Source organism: Haliaeetus albicilla, chromosome 6 (assembly GCF_947461875.1).
Source record: "Haliaeetus albicilla chromosome 6, bHalAlb1.1, whole genome shotgun sequence".
NCBI lineage: Eukaryota > Metazoa > Chordata > Aves > Accipitriformes > Accipitridae > Haliaeetus > Haliaeetus albicilla.
The window spans coordinates 37,458,003-37,478,066 of record NC_091488.1 but is presented as its reverse complement, the minus strand read 5'-3'; the positions used below and the strand labels follow the sequence as shown (position 1 = coordinate 37,478,066).

Here is a 20,064-nt window from a genome sequence, read left to right as displayed (position 1 = left end):
TTACTTTTCAACTGTAGTGCTTTTTCCCAAACAGATTTTATTGAGCATTGTAATTACACTGGGTCCTTTCAGTGTCTAGGTAGGGAAAGCTTCTTGCTGGTATGAAAATACATTAGCATGTTATACCCCTTAAATATTTTTGTAGCAAAATATTCTGGCTCAATACCAAGCTCTTTTTTTCCAAGATGAATGTAAATTATGAGATTCACAGAAAGCTGAAAATTGACATTAAAGCATCCGAGTTACCCATAAAGTTTAGGGAAATACTTTATTTATAAAGCAAATTGAGGGGGGGAGAAAGAGTCCCTTCCTTACCAACAGAACATAAGGGACAAACTGGACAACCTGAGCTCTTGCCCCTCAGAGCAGGTGCAGGATCTGTGCAGCAAGGTCCTAGTTTAAAGTCCAGCAGAACAGAGTGCTTGCGGTTGGCGTGATTTGTCCCTCAACAGAGGGAGCAACAGAACAGGATTTGTGTTGTACGCTTGGGTTTTTTTACACTACGTTGTTAATTTTTTGCCGGCTCTGTTCCTTGAGTGAGTTTGCCCAGGATCAGATGAGCAAAACTGGCAGAGGCTAGGAAGGAAAAAGAAGGGGGCTGGGGCAAAACTTGTTTGCGACCACTTACACGGCTACAGAAGCATGCCCTGTGCGGGGCAGGGAAAGCCCCTGGCAGTAGAGGACACGCGTACCTTCCCTCAGCTAGGAAGAAGCAGGTGACTGTTTCAGCCCACAGTCCCTTTTCTTTCTCTCTTGCTAGAATTGTTTCTGCATGTAAAACCCAGTATGGAGTAGGGCTGTGGAACTTCTTCTTAGTGATGCATTGCTTTCTGCTAGGATGTGTTTTCTGGGGAAATAGGTTTGCAAACCTTCCAGTAAATGAAAGGTTGTAGAAATTTAGCATTTGTGTTTCTCCATAGGTATTTTTTATAGTCTTTTCTTGTGCTACAGTCTCATTGGAAATACAGGTGAGATCACCTTTTGAATGTTGCATGGAAAAAATCTATTCTCAGTATACTAGGAGAAGTTTCTGGTTGTCTGCTAGAATACTTGGGGAGTTCAGACTACAGGCAAATGCTGTGCATAGTTTTCCCAGTTGTAGCACAGTTTTCCATCGGAGACCTCCTTTAAATGCTGGGAGCCTCTCCTCTATGTGCAATACTTTCACAACGGAAATGTTTGCTCCAATCTTCCCCAGATTAATTCCATACCTCTCTCACATGATGTGGCAATACATGCAGAACGCTTAGTCTCTTCCCTGTGCCACTTGGTATGCAAAGACAGCACTGAAATCAACGCAAGACTTCAAGTGAGACCACATGAAGAGCTACCATATATTGAAAATGGTGCCTCATGAGAAGTTTGTTTATGAAGAACATTTCAAAGCCAAACAGGAAACATATGGAAAATACCTGCAACAAAGTTTTTCTTTCAGTGGCAAAGAAAATTAATTTTGACACTCTTCTGTATGCAAGAAATATTTTCTCCTCATACTTGATACTAAGCAGAGATTATTTACTAATGGAGGACATCAGTTGAAAGGTAAAAGTATCTACATCGCATTTCTTTGTGGACCCTACAGATAAACTGGCAGAATATTAATCCAAATCAAATTGCTCTATGTAGAGTTTCAAGAGGGGATCCTATGTTAAACGGTAGCTTAATTCTGTACTTGCTTGTAAATCACCTTACAAATACTCCTCTGAGCTATGCAGTTCATCTCACACACTGTAAATTTTCCCGAACTTCTATAGCAACCAAGACCACTGTGTGAGAGGGATTGTAGTCTCAGTTATACCACAAAAAGGGGGGAGGGTGCAGGCATGCTACCCTGGAGGAAGACTGGGTTGAAGGATTGCTCTGGGCTCACTGTCAGTCTTGTCTGAGATGAAGGCCAAAAATTTAATGAGTTTCTGCTTCCTGTGGCGTATGTGAGAGGAATCCCTCCTGTATGGTCTTCAGTGATGTCTTGGGTTTGAGGTGCTGTCTTGCTTCAAAAACCAAAAGGTTTAAGTACATGTTGAAGGAAAGTCACCTTGAGGGGGGAAAAAAAAAAATCTTAGCTTTTTCTTCAACCACCCCTCTGCCTTGGTAGTATGTGCTCAAGAGTAACAGAGCAAGAAGAAACACATCCCGTACAACATCCGAATCTCTGTATAAATGCTCACTGGCTGAAACTTGTCCTTTTTATTATTTCTTTTTTTTTTTTCTTGTGGAAGCAATGGTAAGATCTGGAGAATCTTGTTAGTTTGGCTGCACTTACTAGTTTGGGGAGGCAGGGGGAGAAATCCCCATAGGAATACAGAAACACAATGCCATTTTATCTCTTCAGTAAGATCTTTGCTTTACTCATGCACAGATGAAAGTACAGTTCTTGTGACCTCTCGGACTAGGCATTAGATTCATAACAGAGCCTAATAGTACAGAATGGACCCTGAAGTTTGGCCTTTAATTGCAGTGGTGTTCCCAGGGCAACCACTGAATGAAGCCAGTAGCTAAATTCACTGTTTTCCCTTTCCTCTACCAACTGTGATTTTGCCTCCAGCTTTTTTTTTAAACTCTGCTTAAAAGCCAAAAGGATGTTTTGCAGTCGTCTTCCAGCAAGTACTATATTCATGATGAAATCATGTGTGCTTGCCATTTGAGAGAGTGTGCGTGCGCACACATCTGTGATAAGTCATTTGACCAGACAACTTGGCTTACAAGCAAGGCACTGAGAGGGGAAGCAACATAGAGGTTTAGCTTGGCAAACTGCTTTTTTTCCAGTGTAGGATTTTTTTTTTTTTTTGAAAAAGAAATCACTAGCCTGCCAAATCCATATACTAAGAAAAATCTAGAGCAGTGTTTCCTGATCTTTCTTTTACTGGCTCTCACCTTGCCTTGCGTCGAACACAGCTATCACTGACTGCAGTTTCCCCAGAGCTGAAACAAGTCAGGCAAAGCTTGGACTCAGAGTTACACAAAAAAGGCTTTTTAAGTTACAAATGAAAACAAATAAATCAAAGGGCCTCATGTGCGGCCCCCCCCCACCCCTGTAATTCAGACTCCTCACCCCTTCAGTCTGTATCGTGTCTCTTGCACCCTGTATTTACCATCCTCATCCTCTCCAGATGCTGAGGATAAAAATCAACTTATTTTACCAGATTTGAGAAAGTTACCCCTTGTCCTCCAATCCTCTTCTCCACACTTAACTTACTATTTAGGTTGATCTGTCCTCACCTGCATGAGTCCTCCCCTGAAGATAACATTTCTGCCTGGGCCGTAGCAAGCTACCCTCACAGCAGTCTGTGCTTCCCCTTTCAAGAGGCACATACCGCTATGTGAAGTACTCCTTCAGCTTCTTGTACCTCCTCTGTCATTCCTTCAGCAGTACAAGGTGAAAAAAATGTATCTATTTGTCTAGTGATTAGTGAGTTTTTGCTTTTCCTTTTAGCCTATAATTACAGCAAAAACGTGAATGTTCTGCAATGCCTATTTTAGAATAATTCTCTCTTCTCCCTCACTTGTAAAATTGACTTAGATTTTATTGAAGAAATGAAATCTTGAATTTAATGAGTGCAATTAGTCACATTTTCTTTCCTTGGTAAGCCTTTGAAATAGGCCAGGCTTTTTGAGATTAGCTTCTGACAAATGTTCTTTCTATCCCAGATTTGGATTTGCAGCTTACTCCTAGCGGAGAAGTCACAAAACAGATTGGAGAGGCCCTGCCTGTGTCGTGCACGATTTCGTCTAGTAGAAATGCAACTGTGTTTTGGATAAAGGTCAGTAATGCATCTACTTCACACTTCATCTGAGTGTTCACCTCTTCATATCACTGCTGCTACTTCAGAGTTTTGGAAGGAAGCCATTCATTGGGCTTTTTAAAGAATATTGTTAAAATGGGTCTTACACATATGGCTAAAATGAGAGCTACTGACTCAAGCTGATGACTGAAAATCAGTTACTGTAATTATTGGCTCAGTTTTCAAATGGAGAGCAGTAATGTCTACTGTAACACAAATACGACTTTTTTGAAATGGTCTATACAAGGCCCTTTGAGAATCAGGTCCCTCTAAGAAGGAAAGCTCATTTGGAGGAATTTGGATTCATTAATAATTGTTTTCTCAGGGGCAAGCTTGGTCCTGGTTCCAATAAATGTAATAAAAGGGCAAAGCAGGTTGAGAGATTAGATGTTATAGCAACTGATGGTCAGTGGCTGGTGAAAAAGGGAGCTATCATAGATGGTGGGTTTAAATTAAACCCATACTGCTGGAAACTAAAAATAATCATTACCTGATGGTTGTTTAGTAGCATATGTTGATTTCATAAGCCTGGCCTAGAGAAGAGTTGTCTGTGTCTCAAACGGTTTGTACCACTATTGGTTTTGGCCAGCCTACTAGAAAAGCTCAGAACTAGTAATTGATCCCATCTATGCCCTTGATTTGAAAGCAAAGTTGTTCAAGAAGGGAGGTGGCTTTTATAAATCCCCAGTAGTTTCCACTTTTCATGCTCTTATGTTGCTGTCAGCTACTCAAATGTAGTTATTTATTAATGGGGGAACACTTTAAGAGTAAGGCTCTAATCTACCAAAGCATGAGAAAAATTCTATTGATAGTAGTCACATTTGTAACTTAGAGGTTAATGTATTCTGAGTTAGAATTCACAGAGATTAACTCCTTACTTTATCAGGACAATACCCGAATGCAAACAAGTCCATCATTTTCAAGTCTTCAGTATCAAGATGCTGGAAACTACATCTGCGAAACTACTCTACAGGAGGTTGAAGGGTTAAAGAAAAGAAAGACGCTTAAACTTATTGTGGAAGGTAAGGGAGCAGGTAGCTATGATTATTAATTGTCCTTTTCAAACAAAATGGTTTACTGTAATATTGTTCTTGTAGGAAAACCTCAAATCAAAATGACAAAGAAAACCAACACAAACAAAATGTCTAAAACCATTGTCTGCCATGTGGAAGGTTTCCCCAAACCAGCAGTGCAATGGACAGTTACTGGTAGTGGAAGCATCATAAATAAGGCAAGTATATTTCTTATTACTTTATTCACTAACAGATAGTACATAGGAGGTACAATTTAAAATCAAGGAACATTTTCCAGGTACTGAGATTGAAGAAACTAAGTGTATTTCGTTTATCGAAGAGAAGGTTAAGTGGTAGCTGTAGCTACGTGGTACTTTCATGGATGATTTCTGATGATAAAGGTCTTTTGAGTAGAGCAGGCGATGGCAGGGAAGATCTGCTGGCTACAAGACGAAGCTGGAAAGAAAAAGAAAAGGTTACAAATGAAATATGCATTTTTAAGTGAAAGTACTTAGTTGTTTTATCTGGATAACGTGGTGATTTTGCCATTGCATAAAGAATTTATAAATAATGATGGAACTATAGAACTTACATTAGAAAGCAAATGAGTACTCAATATAGGCATTAACTGGGTGAAATGTAATGAAATGTGGCAAGTACAAGTCAGAAAATCCAGTCAATATAGTTCCTTATGGGCTTTGCAGGTTTTATCCTGATTTTTATAGTTGTTTTTGTATGGTTATACCTGTTGTTTCTCACTGGAAACAGAACCATAATGCAGTCATCCTTGGGGAGAAATAAAGAGTACCGATATGCAGCAGGAAAAATACCTGGAAAATAAGCAAACTGAAGTATTTTCATATTGGTTACCAAATCACATGCAAAGCATTGCCACATTTTGCCTTGGCAGGAAAAATAAATGAGACATCTACACAAGCAGTCAGAGCCTGGAAGTACAGTGCACAGTGCTCCTGTAGATTTCATTACTCCATTAGGTTTTGCTTCAATCCTACAGAAATGATGTATAGCTGTCAAAATTTGTCCATTTACTTGAAGCTACAGGGCAGGAATTGTCTTGAAGCCATACAAATGATTGAAAATAATTTTCTCTGGACATTGTATTAATCTAAGAATGATGTACAGCAAATTTAAGGAACAACTTCACATCACTTATTACAGATACTGCAGGTATTAGTAAATACATGTAGCTTGGCAAAATAATGCTTAGTGTAGAAACAACTTGGAAAGCTAGAAAGTGGGAAACTTACAGTGATTATTTTCATTATAAAGACATAAATGAAAAACAGCGAGATGGAAAAAAATGAGACCTTAGGAGTTTGGTTTTGGGTTTTTCTTTAAGAATTTTGTCACTGGGAATATTTTTTAAATAGTCAGAAGAAACAAAAGCAAATACAGAATGTGGTTAACTGTCTCAAAAATGCCTCTTTATCAGTGAGCTTACAGTGCACGCTAAATGTAGCTATAACTGGATATCTTGGCCAAAGTGGGTTTTTGCAAATATTCACATTACCATTTAATAAAATAATCCATTATTTCTGTTGCTAAAATTGAAATATTAGTTGAAAGTTATTTCCCTCTGAACATTTTCAATGTGTAATACAGGTAATGCATGTATTGTTCTTTGTATTTTTCAAGGATACTAATCTTCATTTTTTTACCTTTTCAGACAGAGGAGACCAAATATGTTAATGGAAAATTTTCCAGTAAAATTGTAATTGCTCCTGAGGAAAATGTGACTTTAACTTGCATTGCAGAAAATCAGCTAGAAAGGACTGTGACCTCCCTGAACGTCTCTGCTAGTGAGTGTCTTCTGAAGACCATTTCCTTATAGTGTCATATAAAGTACCCATGCTTCACATTCATATGAAGAGTAGGTCTGCACAGTAACGTTGATACTAAGATATTTAACCTTTTTGTCTTAAGTCAAGCAATTGTAAATCCACTCTGGATCAGTAGTACATTGATGGCTTTCTGGATAAAGTCACTTAGTCTTCATGACTCTCTAGGCTAGTTATCTCATGTATGCAATATGTTATTTACAAAAGTAAATAATATTACAAAATAACATTACAACATGATAGTACAAAAATATTGCAAAATAATACATTAGTTATGAGACAAAAGTATTTATTACTAAATTAACATCATCTTTTAGTCCCCCAAATTCCAGTTTATTATTACTGGTATGACTTGACTCAGAGCAGAAATCAGCCATACTGGGCTTTAATCAAACATCACTTTTCAGTGACAAAAGGTGGTGAGGAGCTACAGTTTGTGGAAGAGAAGCACAGAAATACTGAGTCAGAAATATTTCTGAGATTAATATTACAGGTTTTGAATAAGATTCTTCAATTTGATATATTATAGTTACAAAGGAAATACTTCTGCTTAAAGATAAGATTAGTTGCCTTGTTGTTTGGCAAACACTGCATTAAGTTTCAGTGTTTCTGTCATTGCCGTAAACTGGCAGTTAAAGGTGATATTCAGGTGTAACACATTTTAATTTAATTTTAACATTATTTGTTTCAGTAAGTATTCCAGAATATGATGAGCCAGAGGATAGAAATGGTATGTATGGTTTTCTATCTCCATAACTCTCTGTTGATTGTCACAGTTCAAGACCTATTTTGTGTCACTGAACAATTTCCACAGTCTGTCAAATTTGGACTTGATTTGAAATAGCTGGTGCCGTGATTGACTAAGAATGTGACTTTCTTGAAGCTTTAAATGTGTTTTTAAGAACAACGCCTACTTTTTTTAAATTTTGACTTTCTGACCCCTTTTCTTGTTTCTGACGGAAATTCTTTATCATAGGTCACCTCATTAACTTTTCTTCTTTGCTTCAGATGACAATAGCGAAAAGGTTAATGACCAGGCAAAGCTAATAGTGGGGATTGTAGTCGGTCTTCTGCTGGCTGCTCTGGTTGCAGGTGTTGTCTACTGGCTCTATGTGAAGAAATCAAAGTAAGAATTTATGGAAAACTTGATACTAAATAGAAAAAAGAATAATGATAAGCAGAAATGTATGTTTACCTGTTTTCCTTCCTGCAGCATTCCAGTAGCCTGAGTAGGGAAAAGTTGTTACAGTATGTGCATTTAACAGAGAAAGGAAACTTGGTACTTCTGATCAGCTTGTCCTAATGCTTAACAGGACTCATCTCCTGGAGGTGGTGTTCCAAGACTTTTCATAGATCATCACTTGTAATGAGGTTCTCTGTCCTGACAGCCAAGTCTGTGCCGATTCTTGCATTTAAATATAGTACCTGCTACTTAATGGTGGGATGTTACCTCTGTGTGGCTTTACTGGTACTAGAAACTGTCTTCATTTAGAAGTTGGGTAGCTCGTTTGCTTTAAAAAAGGAATAAATTACAGAATAAGTCTAAACCATCTCAGGGAGAAGAGAGATCCTTAATTCATTTGTTCATATGTACTCTGAGATCTCTGAAAAAGTCGGTAAAGATAGACCTTGTGTTGCTAAAAATCTAGAAGCTATCATCCAAGTTAATATGTTTTAGCCATCCAAGGCATAGAACAGGATTTACCAGTGAGGCCTGCTTGCTTTCAAGTTTCTTCACTATCACACAGGCTCACTTTTAGAAAATAAACAGGATCTCAAAAAGTAACCATGTTTCTCCATTCTTTTAAAGATGGCCACGAATGTATGTCATTTGGCCTTACACATTTGCCTCCAGGGAGACCTGAGGGCAGGCTTGCTCTCTGAAGGGTTCCTTACGCTGCTTCTTAACAGGGAAGATTAAGGTGCATAACATGCACAAATCGGTACAGCTATAGAAGCAATCTTAAAGTTCAGTTGTTCTTTCTGTGACCTTTCATTAAAATTAGATCAAATGAGATCTAAAATATACCAGTGGGCTTTTACTATGAACAAATGTGTTTTCACTGATGTGAAAGTACAACAAGGAATTCTCCATCTGCTTGAAAATACTCTTTTTTGGATAATACATAAGGATTTTACTACAGCCATAACTGAGTAGGTTTTGGAAGTTTTTCAAATAAAGAATTGCTATAAATTACCCAAGCACAGAACCACATTCAAATATTAAACAGGGAAAAAAAAAATATTTTTTGCAAAGCTTATGCTTTTTCTGGTAGAAATTAAAAAGTCATAATAAAGTTGAGCTCTTCTTCCCACACTTTGCTACTAGTATAATAATGTCTAGAATAATTTTCTTTTGTCTCTCCTTTTTGAATATGAGAATGTGGAATCATGAAAATGTGGTTCACTGGTTTGAGTTTTTTTGGAAGAGGTGGTTTGGGTATAAGGAGGGCAGAGAAGGTAAAGTATCTTTTTTTGTACCATTATGTAGCATGGGGGGAGCTAAGAAGAATCATAGAATATATAGCATGTCCTTTGCTTACTTAAGATAACTTTTTCAGCTTCAAAGATAGGATACAGCATATTCTAAATGGACAGCACTTCTTTTCCTTATGCTCAACTTCTCTTCTACAAGCTTAGAGTAAAAATTAGAGCTAGAATTGATTAGACAGGTTCACTGGGAACAAAATAAAAATCCCTTTATAGTTAAATAATAGTCTCCATATTTGATACATGGTTGCTGGCCTCTGAAACCCTTAACTGATGCATCATCACTGACACTCTTCTGTTCTCAGCATATATTTAAGTTGATCTGTTGTTATCCTCCCTGCTTTCTGCATGCCATAGTTGCAAGAGCAAGCAGAGTGTCAGTACTCATTCTGACAAAGTTTTCATTACGAATTATAGCCTAGAAATCAAAGTAAACCTCGCAAAAAGCACCTTACACCTTGAGACACAACCTGTGTCTAATCACAACCCCTCCATCTCCATACAGGCCAACAGTTAGTAGTTATTTTTTGAACCCACCCTTGAACAGTAACTCACCTAATCTCTATCCCCAAAGTGACGCCAAAGGAAAGTCTGAGAAGGCAGCAGCACAGAACTTTCCAAGTCTGCCGAGGCAAGAAAAACATTACTTTTTTTCATTATTGGTGTTGTGGTTTGTATAATCTTCTATTGTCTTGTCATCCACACTAAGTAGGAATTATATTTGTAGCCTTGGAATATATTCACAATAAGTCACTTACATAGTTATTCACTGCCTCAGCTCCACTTGATGCAAAAGCTGATTACTGCCACATATTCTTTTCACTATGAATATTAGCCCATAAATCAGGGACTCATCTGTATTCCACATCCCGCAACAAGCCCCTCTTGAATAAAGAGTTGAGGCTACCTACCCCAGCATGCCATGTTTCTCCTTCATCTGAGCAGAAGGCCAAAGACTTGTTTTCTACCGCTTTCTCCTTTTTCCAAAAAGGATATTTTTAAACTAATTTGCACCAAACAGAATATAACTTAGCACATCAGAATATTTCTAAAATTTTTCTGTCAGACCTCAGTTGAGTGATTCTAGGACACCCATCCTTAGTAAATCCTTCATAGATGAAATTTTCCCCTTGCCAGAAACAGCTGAGAGTACAGCAGAAATTAAAGGTTTAGAAAGAAAATAATGCACCCAGCACCCTGTGTCCCTGTTCTCTAGGGATGGAAGTTTTGTCCCATTTTTGCTTCTTGGGTTTGGAGGTGCACAAATCTCAAGTCACATGAGGCTAGATCAAGGTTAAAGTGGTTTAAAATGCAGTGAACGAAAACTCAGCTGGGCAAATTGAAGCACAGCAGCAGTCTTAAGATTGTTCATACTCAGAGCACACCAAACTCTTGAAATTCTTCTTAGGTCACAGTAATCAAGAATGTTACTAGTATCTCTGAAACTGAACACTTGAAGCATAACAATTCTGCTTTTCTGATACTTTATGAGAAATAAGCATATGAATCCAAATGTGGCAGGACAAGTATGTAGGACACTTGCTGTATGTTTTGAACAAGACTCAGCATTTGTATTGTTTTTCATGCAACTCCCTTCCAGAGAGAAGACAAAGTTTCAAGTATCTCTGAAAGTGTCAGTTCATCTCACAAATCTTCTATAAAAGCGGCACAAATTTAAAAATAGTCACTCATTTCTTGATGACTGGAATATTTTTCTGGTATCTCTGCCTTTTTTCCTACTGATGGACATTTGAAAATAATTGGAGGAAGTGGAATGCAACATTGGGGTAAATAGAAAGAGGTTGCAGATAATCCAGATTTGGATGTATAAGACTGTTAGCTCCTAGAAAATCTTTTGCAACAGTGCAGTTTAGTGTCTAACATGCCTTTCAAAAGTAATGGAAGCTTCAGTGAAATTCGTGGCTCTTGCCTCCGCACCCAGAACTACACCAATGTGTTTTCTCTTACCTGTCAATCACTATCGCAAGCCCGGGTAACAAGGACAAAGAGCACGGCGGCTTTCCTTCCTTAAATAGCGTTGAGGGTAAGGCCTAGACTTGTGAGATTAAAAGAAATCAGGAATTAAAACCCAACCACAATTTCTGGGTCATCGATATGCAGTCTGTGTTTACACTACAGCAGGCAAAACAATCGAGGTGGAAAATGGTCTTTATATTAAAAACAATGCTATGAGCAGTATCTAAACAAAATCCATGAAAACAACAGCCCCTCAGCACACAAGCACACTCCAAAGAAAACTAAAAATCTCACTTTGGTACTACTTACAGAGAGATTTTGATTAGGATTCCCTGAGGATAATTATTTTCCTGAAGAGCAAGCATAGATAAATGTAAAATACGAGTCGTAATTGTAGCAAGAGCTCAGAATGAGCCATGTTTTACAAATGAATTTAAAAAAAAAAACAGTTGAGAGACATAAGTAAACTCATATTCATACAACCAACTTCTCACTCTTCAGAACAACATGACCAGAGCATGCTAAGGTGTGGGCATTGTTTGTGGAGCTGTAGATAATGTTGAAGTGTGTGAGATGGCCAGGGCAAAGTGGGCTGTCTTGCCCTTCTTGGCAAATCGTCAGGAATATTTCTGTCCGTTCGGACCATGTTGCCCAGCTGCTCAGATATCATCAGGAAGTCGCTCTTGAGTTCCAAATAGAGCAAGCTGACAGGAGTTAATGCACAACAAAGTAAGGAACAACTGTTGTTGAATGTTAAGCTGGCAAAGGACCATTTGTCCTGTGCCTCAAGTCACCTCAGGAAGCGATGGAAACCACGTTTTGAGCCATTTCTCTGTTACAAACCCAGGCCACGTCTGTCGAGCCCTGAGGATTGGTGCCATGCCAGGGTCGCCTGTTCCTCTGCTGTTGGCAGAGCACTGCCAATGGATCACACTGCTGCAACTCAGTGCAAAATTACTCTTCTGTCTCTTGATAACACTATTTAGATAGCACTAAAAAGGGCAGCAGTATTGCTTGTGCTGAGGTGGTGAATCTGCCTGGAGATCAGGATTTGGGGAACAACAACAACAAAAAAAAGTCAGCACGATCACCGAACCACCAGAATTAAACTGCTGTATTTCAGTCTCAGGCACTGAGAATCTAAATCCGTCTGATTGTCAGACGTGAAAAACTGCTGCTGCTCTCATTTCAAGCAAGTGGTATATACCATCCTCCAAAAGAGTTCTGGATCACCTGCCTCTTTCAAAGTCAGAGTGCTGCCTTTTAAATCTCCCATTTTCACGCATTTTGGCTTTAGGAAAATAGAGGTGACATTTAGTGAGGGAAACAATTTCACTGAATGCAGAACTAAAATAGAACACTTTAAAAATCAAAACCTGATCACATCGCAGAATTTCCCAGGTTTAGTCATGGAATAATTTTAACCTAATCAAAGACCAGTACTGCTAGTTACAGTTCCCTCTGCTGTTAAGTGTCAGGTCATGTAAGATTCAATCTGCTTTGGCGACTGTAAAACTCTTGATAAGAGGCCCAAAAAAAGGATCACACTGAGCCATGCCAATAGTCTATCCAGTCCACTCTCTTGTCTCCAAGAGCAGATGTCAGTGGTTACATGAGGGCAGATGTGCATGATACTGCTTTCTTGCCTCCAACTCATTTCAGCTCAGGTAATTTTGCTCAAGTCCAGATTCTTTCAGCTTTTCATCTCTTTCCTTACTGTCTCCAATTTTGTAAGACATTCATGGAAAAGAGTCATTATAGCCATGTGACAAGCCAAATCCTGTGCTCTACCTAAACCAAACATTTTTTTTTTAATTTAAAAAAAAAAGTTTTTTAATTTTTACAGGATTTATTTGTTTGGGCGGTTGTTTCTTTTTTACTAGTATTAAAGATATTTGTGAAAGGTTCTTAAGATTGCAAAAGGTCAATCTCTACCAAAGCACTGAATTTTCTTCTTCATTGCATCTCACATCCTTTTCTCCTGTGCACATCATGTGTTTCAGGTTTTGAATACCAGAAAAAAGTAGCAAGTTACTGCACAATAGAAATTTACCACTGTAGAACAAGTTACTTTTGCGATACAATCTCAGCATTTTAAAAATCAAATTTGCCTGCGATAAGCAGGAGTTCAGCTCTTGGCAGTAAGTAGGTTTTCAGCACAGACACCTTCCTGTCAGCCACACAAACGTAACAGAGGCACTCTAAAACCAATAGTAAAAGGTAAATGCAGCTTTGAAGCATTAAAACTTAGAGCCACGCAGGAAATAACCTACTCTAAACCCCAAAAGATTTTAGAACGGTCCCATTCAGTGTAACCTGTGGGATTTGGGGCCCAGAAGCCCGTGCCCCCCGGCACTCCATCTCCAACGCGGCTCCCCAGCCCAGAGAGCAGCATTTCGGCAGCGCTCCCCTGTACAGGTGCTGAGGGTTGGGCGCGTGTGCATCCCACCAGAAGCTCTTCTGGGACAAGAACTAAACTGTACTCTCTTAACAGTACTGTTCAAGGCTACTTCCACTCAGGGCACACGTAGTGCTTAGCCACTGCTAGCGGCCTTTGCTCAGATGGAGGATGTGCGCAGAAACACTCCGCTAGCAAAAAATTCAGATCAGCGGTCTTGGGAGGTACATACCTGCATGGTGTCAGCGTGACATGTCACACTATCTTGCTAACCTGTGTCTTCATTGTATTTTGCAAGTCCGTGTCACTACGGGTCTTTACCCTGAAGCAAGGGTGAGCATATGCATGAATCTGTCACAACAGACGTTACTCTTCTGTAGGGAAAACAAATTATCCGGAGAGAAAATGCCTATACGATAATCTGCTTTGACACAAGGGATTTACTTTGTCCCACTCAAATACATTTGCCCATTTACATTTTAAAAATTGCGGCCTTCAAAATGTTATCGCAGCACTGCAGGAATCTTTCACCTTGGCAGACAGCGCGAGGCTTCTCACACGTTAAATGAATGGCGTAGTGGTTTTATTGTGCTAAGCTAAGCTAAGCACTTAACTCATTAATTCATCTCCACTACTTGCATTAAGGAAGACCTGCTATTTTAAATGCGGCATACCTCTTTTTTTCCCCCCTCAAACATTTACACAATCTCTTCTTTACCCGAAGCTTGTCAGTCATAGCTAGCACAGATCTAGAAGCCCAAGTGGGGTTTTTTGGGTGTTGCCAGAATTTTCATTAATTTCTTCACATTTGAAGAGCTTCCGTTTGGCACGGGCTCTGAAAGTCAATTACTACAAGTACACAAAAGATTGCTATGTTGATCAAGATATCTTAGCCACACTTGTAACGTTTTAGTACGCCTTAAAGCAAACTCTTGTTTATTGAAACAAGCTACACAATTTGTCAAGAAACATGGATCTGCACAACTGGTTCAACCTTACTAAGGATCTGCTAGCTCAGAATAATTCTGATTTCCTCAAGAAGTAAATCAAACATCCACAGCCCTACTGCAATACTTCCTGTGGTACTAACACCAGCGGGGGAACTGGTGCTATTGGCCTATTTACAGACATATGCAAGCCTATTGCTCTGCTCAGAACAGAACTGTAAGAGTTTTCTGTTTCACTGAGAGGGGAGGAGACAGTGGTGTTAATCTGAGGATGGAAGAAAATGCTGTAGACGTGTAAAAATGACCTTATTTTTGCATTATAGGACAGCATCAAAACACGTAGACAAAGATCTTGGAAATATAGAAGAAAACAAAAAACTAGAAGAAAACAATCACAAATCTGAAACTTAAGAGAAAATGTGTCAGTCATCATTCCAGGTAAGCATTTCGTATTGCAGCATTTAACACCTCTTTGTCCACCATTTCTCTCTAGTGATCACAGTGGTAGCTTGGAGTCTGTTGCTCACCTTCCGGAGGTTAGGCACTGGAGTGATTTCGAGTGGTGTAGTATTAGGACAGACAGACTGAAGCCCCTAGCCAGTGGAGAATTCATACCTGCATACGCACATATTAAAAAAGCCTGACATTTAGACATAACTTAGCACTTGGCTTTATTTTAATCCACATATGTGGGGAAATGAAAACACAAATTAGTATAATGTATTGCTGTGGTATACGCATGTGTGTGTATGTGTATGTATATGAAGAGTATGTTTAGGTGTAGTTTAGAATGTTTTGAGTTATGACTTGAAATGTTCACAGGATCCTTCTTCCCTTACTGAAAGCAATAGTTTCTAAGTCCTTGGTCAGCTTGCTTTATTCGTCATCACCACAAAAGGCATGAAACTTTCCTTAGAACAAAATCATTCTTTTACTCAAGTCTTCACATACTTATACTACTATCGATTTTATCCTGGAAAGAGACACTGTATATTAAGTTAGTAACAGGTATGAAAGTTTCCCCAGCTGGGCTCTGTATAAAATAAACTGTATACAAATCATTAGGTAGATGCGGAAGTTCTGTTAGGAATTACCGGAGCACTACAAAACACCAACAGCACCACCCGCTGTTCACATGTATATACACCACTGCTGCATCTCTCCTCTTAGTACCCAAAGTAGGGGTTTAGACCATTTTTCTGGCCAACTAAGGCCATTTTAAATTAACACTGCGGTAGCACAAGAGTGTGGAAACCAGCTAACCATATAGAGGTTTCCCAAGTTAGTCATCAGCTGTTCTTAAAAATGAGAGTAGTACGTGTTCAGTGGCGCTGCGTCGCGAGTTCCTCAACAGGAAAGCTGTAGACGGCCCTCATTTTCAGTGGTCTTAAGTAAATAGCATTGGATACCTACTTGAGGCAGCAGGGTTGTAAAGCCTATAGTGGAATTATGACATTTCACATTTAGATAAAATGTTTCTTATTTAAATAAAGACAGCTCTCCTTAATAATTTCAATATGTTAGTATTGTCTGAAATTTTAAAGTACAAGGCACTATTTTTGCACTAAATTTTCAGCATTCACTGAATTATAGAGAGTGATTATATAGTATATAAAGAGATGTAGCATTGCTGTATGCACTTTGCTAGCAATATCACTGTTTTACTAGTTTGGAAAAGGGAATTGGGAATACCAAGAATTATGCCCTATGCATTATTTAAAAGTGGAAAATAAGTAAATTTGGATTTTGAAAAAGTTGCAGTGTAAATAGCCAGCATTTCTACTGCAATTCTATGGGAATATTCTCTAATCTTTTTGGTTAGGGCTTGTTTTGTATTTTTTTTCCGGACCTGGTACCTTCTGCAATATTGAGGTGGTTAGATGGAGCTGAAGTTAGCTGGGGGTTTTTATTGAACATAGGAGTTCAATAACATCCTGTGCCTTCAGGGCAATCTTTTACTCATTATTTTTATTTCTTCAGATCAGTAGATCTACATAAATGAAATGGACATAAATCCATTACTTACCAGATAAACTTACTGGATTTACTGAGAACAATATTGCAGCAGCTATTCTTATCGTGAAAGAAAGTACCATTCATGTAGCTGTTTATTTGAAGGTTAGATACTGAGTAATGTTGGTTAACATATTTTAAAATGTTTAACTGGCTTTGTCTTTCATACTTTCAGAGAATACATATAGAATTGAAGCATGAACGTGGATTGTATTTAAACATATACAAAGAAGTGACAGCTATTCATGGTTCAAGTATTAAACAGATCATACTACCAAGTTTTCAAAGGATTTTAGACACAATTATCTCAAGCTAAAAAAAACCCACAAACTAATTTTGGCAACAGCCATGATAATAGGTCACCATGTTGTGTTCTGTTTGAAATATTTTTTTGTAAATGTCTGCACTGAAGATTTCTTTTTGTTTGCCTTTATGTAAATTTTTTACGTAGCTATTTTTATACACTGTAAGGCTTTGTTCTGGGAGTTGCTGTTAATCTGATGTATAGTGTAATGGTTTTATTTCAGTTGTTTTTATGACACCCTTTGAGCAGGTACATGTCTAATTCTGATTGTTATCAGTGAAGCCTCTGCTTTGTAGCAAGTACCTAGAGTGTAAGATTGTCTTAAAGGAAAATGTCAAACTCCTTTCTCGTTCTTTGAAATCACACTAAAGAGGAAGTGTGACAGCTGTGACAAGAATAAACTAAATTGTTAATAGAAGTGAACATTTAAAAAACCATGCAAAGCTAAGCAGCCAGAAAGGGAATAAAGAGTTTCCACGGAGAAGCTGGGTATTGAGCAAGGAACACAATGAAAATTTCCTAGCCTATGTAGACTGTGGCTAATAATCATCTTCTTCTAGAGCAAGACACACATTTTATTGATATATTATCAGTCGTCTTTCATGTTAGAATTAGGATAAGGAACTGGAATTCTGGATTAATTTTAATTCCTTTATGTTATCCGCTGCCTTAAAGTACTGTACCTTTTCTTCATTTCAAAAAGATACCAGTCAGAATTGGAAACTTTTTTAAAAAGTGGTCATATCAAAGCTGCATTTTTTTTTCCACAAAAATAGAATATATATATTTTTTGTGTGTTTTTGTTAACTATGCTACAGATATTGAATGCACCTTGAGATAATTTTAGTGTTTTTAACTGGTACCTAATTTATCAAACAGTACATATAATTGTAACAATGAAATGTCTATGTATCTTTAGTTACATTCAAGTTTGTAACTTTATAAACATGTTTTAATGCTTGAGGGAATTTTTAGAATGGTACTGATAAGAAAATGTTTTAGGGTGAATGGCCAATAGAAAGTTGTACTTAAGGGAGAGAAGTTTCAACTTATGCAGGTTGGTTAGTTTCTGGAAGAAAGTAACAGGCAGCTTTGATGGAGAGGAACAGTAGAGTAAGCAGAACATCAGGTTTCCATTTACAAATATCCAGGGAAAAAGTAAGTTTTTATAGACTGGTAGGCAAAAATAAATAAATAAATAAAAGAATAAGATGGACGTTAGGAAATGTATTTTGCCACTTTTGCATTATTTAGGGGGAAGAAAACACTGTTACTTGTAAATTTGTAAAATGTTAAATGTCTGGGCAGTAGTGACTGATGTCTTAATAAAAGCTTCCTGTAGTGCATTGGCATGGATTAAATACATAAGATGTCCTATAAACTCTATGCTGTATAAAATATTAGAGGGAAATCCTGTTATATGCCTCTAAACTTTGATTTGTTACTGTTTTATTTGGCAAAAAGAAAAAAAATAATAATAATCTTGGTCAATATTGAAACCAAAGTAAAATGGGGGAAAAACCAAAGTAATTTGTTTTGCATGGCTAAGCCATTCTGTTATCTCTGTAAATATTGTGATTTTTTTCTTTTTAGAATTTTGTTAAAAAAATTCTAAAATTTTTAAACACCTGTTTTTCCAAAATAAAACGTGAACACACAAAAAAGTTACTTTATATACAAATATATCTTTTTCTTTTGGTGCGAGAACACTGCCAAGTGATACACATTTTTAAAAAAAAAAAGAAACCCACAGTGGGCGTGACTCTAAACAGGTAAAGTTGCAAGAGAGTGCTGTGAAGGAGTGTGCAAACACCACCTATCTTTGTTTATAACACTACAAATAGTTCTTAAATACAGAGAAGAAACCTCCAAAGATCATAAGGGAAAGCATAGGGAAGGGCTGAAAATTTTCATACCACTGTCTGGGGAATACAGGGGAGAGGAGAAGAAAAAAAGTCCTTCGACTTCCACAGCTACGAAAAAGGAATAACAGCTCCTCACCTTTTGGCATTCTGCTAGATCTCCTATGCACTTTAAATCATCAGTCCTGGGAGCCGGGTTTTTCACTGCTCCGAGTTCACTATAGGCACGTTTCAAGAACCAAGACCGCAAAAGAATTAATGTTTCTATCCATGCCTAAACAACAATAAAACTGAAGTATGTCTTCACTCGCTTGTCTGAAATCTCAGTTTGCAAGAACACGTATGAACACGAGGGGAGGGCGCTTCCCTAGGGCTTGCGCTGTCGCCGACTCTCAAACCTGCAGGTGAGCCCCCGCAGAGCCTGGCTGGGACAAAAAGTCCCTCGAAGCCCAGGGGGCTCGGGTGGGGGGGGGGTGTCTGGGTCTTCTCGGAGACCAGAGGCTCGGGACCTAGAGAGTGCAAGCCCTTGCTCAGAGAAGACCTTCTGAAAGTTGATCACGCAGGTCTCCACTTGTGACCTCGTTAAAAAAATACCCTAGTAATGAATCTTGGGGGGGGGCTGTTCAAAGCTGGGTTTGTACACCACTGTAGAGTTCAACTGCAGTGTACTGCACACAGGAAGAAAAAACAATCCCTGGTCACAAATGGTTTAAAAGCGTGACAACGGGGAGTGAGCAGGAGAGAGCTGACCCTCTGGTTTTCGGGTTGGGAAATTAAGACAGTTTGTGGTGTCTGTTCATGGCCGTACAGGAAACCGCCACTCAGCTTGGAACAAACCAACAAACAGGTTTGTCTCCATGCTGCAAAGGCAGCAGCGTGCAAAAATACCCCACGGGCTTCCCAGGCAACTAACTCCCCAGAAGCAATAATACCAAAAGTAGCTGTACTGCTGTGGATATGAGCCGCTATTAAAGCACTCACACAGAAATGTGATAATGGTGCAGCCAGAAGGTGAGGCCTTCTGGGGGGGGGGGAAGGTAGTTAGGGTCAACAGAACAAAAGGCAAAAGCGTCAGGGACATTTTGTACTGGTTCTGAGTGCTACAGAACAGCCGCTCTTCTAGGGCTTTACTGCACCTACAGCTACTGCACTGCTGGGGCCAGCAGCTGGGCAGAGCCTTAGCTAGTGTTAAATGCTTACCAGACTGCTCACCAGTAAAACAAATGATCCACACCTGATCGTCCATATAGCATCCATGACTTGCCAACATCAATGCAGCGCTACAGATGGTTTAGGCAATATGTTACACCTTTTCCTGGACAGAGAGTTTTCATTCTGTCGTGTTTTGAAATACAGATATAAATAAGTAATTCTAAATTCTGTATCAGTTATTACTTGACCATTATGAGATACTAACGT

The 20,064-nt window shown here is 38.6% G+C and overlaps 1 protein-coding gene and 1 long non-coding RNA gene across 6 annotated transcripts in view; one reads left to right on the top strand and one right to left on the bottom strand.

Moving 5' to 3' along the window:
• The window catches only part of ALCAM (activated leukocyte cell adhesion molecule), a 123,973-nt gene extending 105,022 nt beyond the window's left edge, over positions 1-18,951 (top strand). For 2 of the 5 annotated variants that reach the window (XM_069785582.1, XM_069785586.1), the window contains exons 9-17: positions 3,649-3,761; positions 4,669-4,804; positions 4,880-5,017; positions 6,487-6,615; positions 7,346-7,384; positions 7,663-7,780; positions 9,719-9,775; positions 14,790-14,904; positions 16,655-18,951. In XM_069785582.1, coding sequence (XP_069641683.1) covers positions 3,649-3,761; positions 4,669-4,804; positions 4,880-5,017; positions 6,487-6,615; positions 7,346-7,384; positions 7,663-7,780; positions 9,719-9,775; positions 14,790-14,877 — 818 coding nt within the window. In that variant the 3' untranslated portion in view covers positions 14,878-14,904; positions 16,655-18,951. Of the gene's footprint in view, positions 1-3,648; positions 3,762-4,668; positions 4,805-4,879; positions 5,018-6,482; positions 6,616-7,345; positions 7,385-7,662; positions 7,781-9,718; positions 9,776-14,789; positions 14,905-16,654 lie in introns of all 5 variants that reach the window. The other 3 variants (XM_069785583.1, XM_069785585.1, XM_069785584.1) reach the window with 3 other exon arrangements.
• Positions 5,021-14,794, bottom strand: LOC138685706 (uncharacterized). The gene is made up of 4 exons (XR_011325096.1): positions 13,752-14,794; positions 7,636-11,195; positions 5,541-5,625; positions 5,021-5,251 (listed from the first exon to the last, which is right to left on the bottom strand). It is a non-coding gene; the product is annotated as an uncharacterized lncRNA (long non-coding RNA).
• Positions 18,952-20,064: the final 1,113 nt, after the last annotated feature.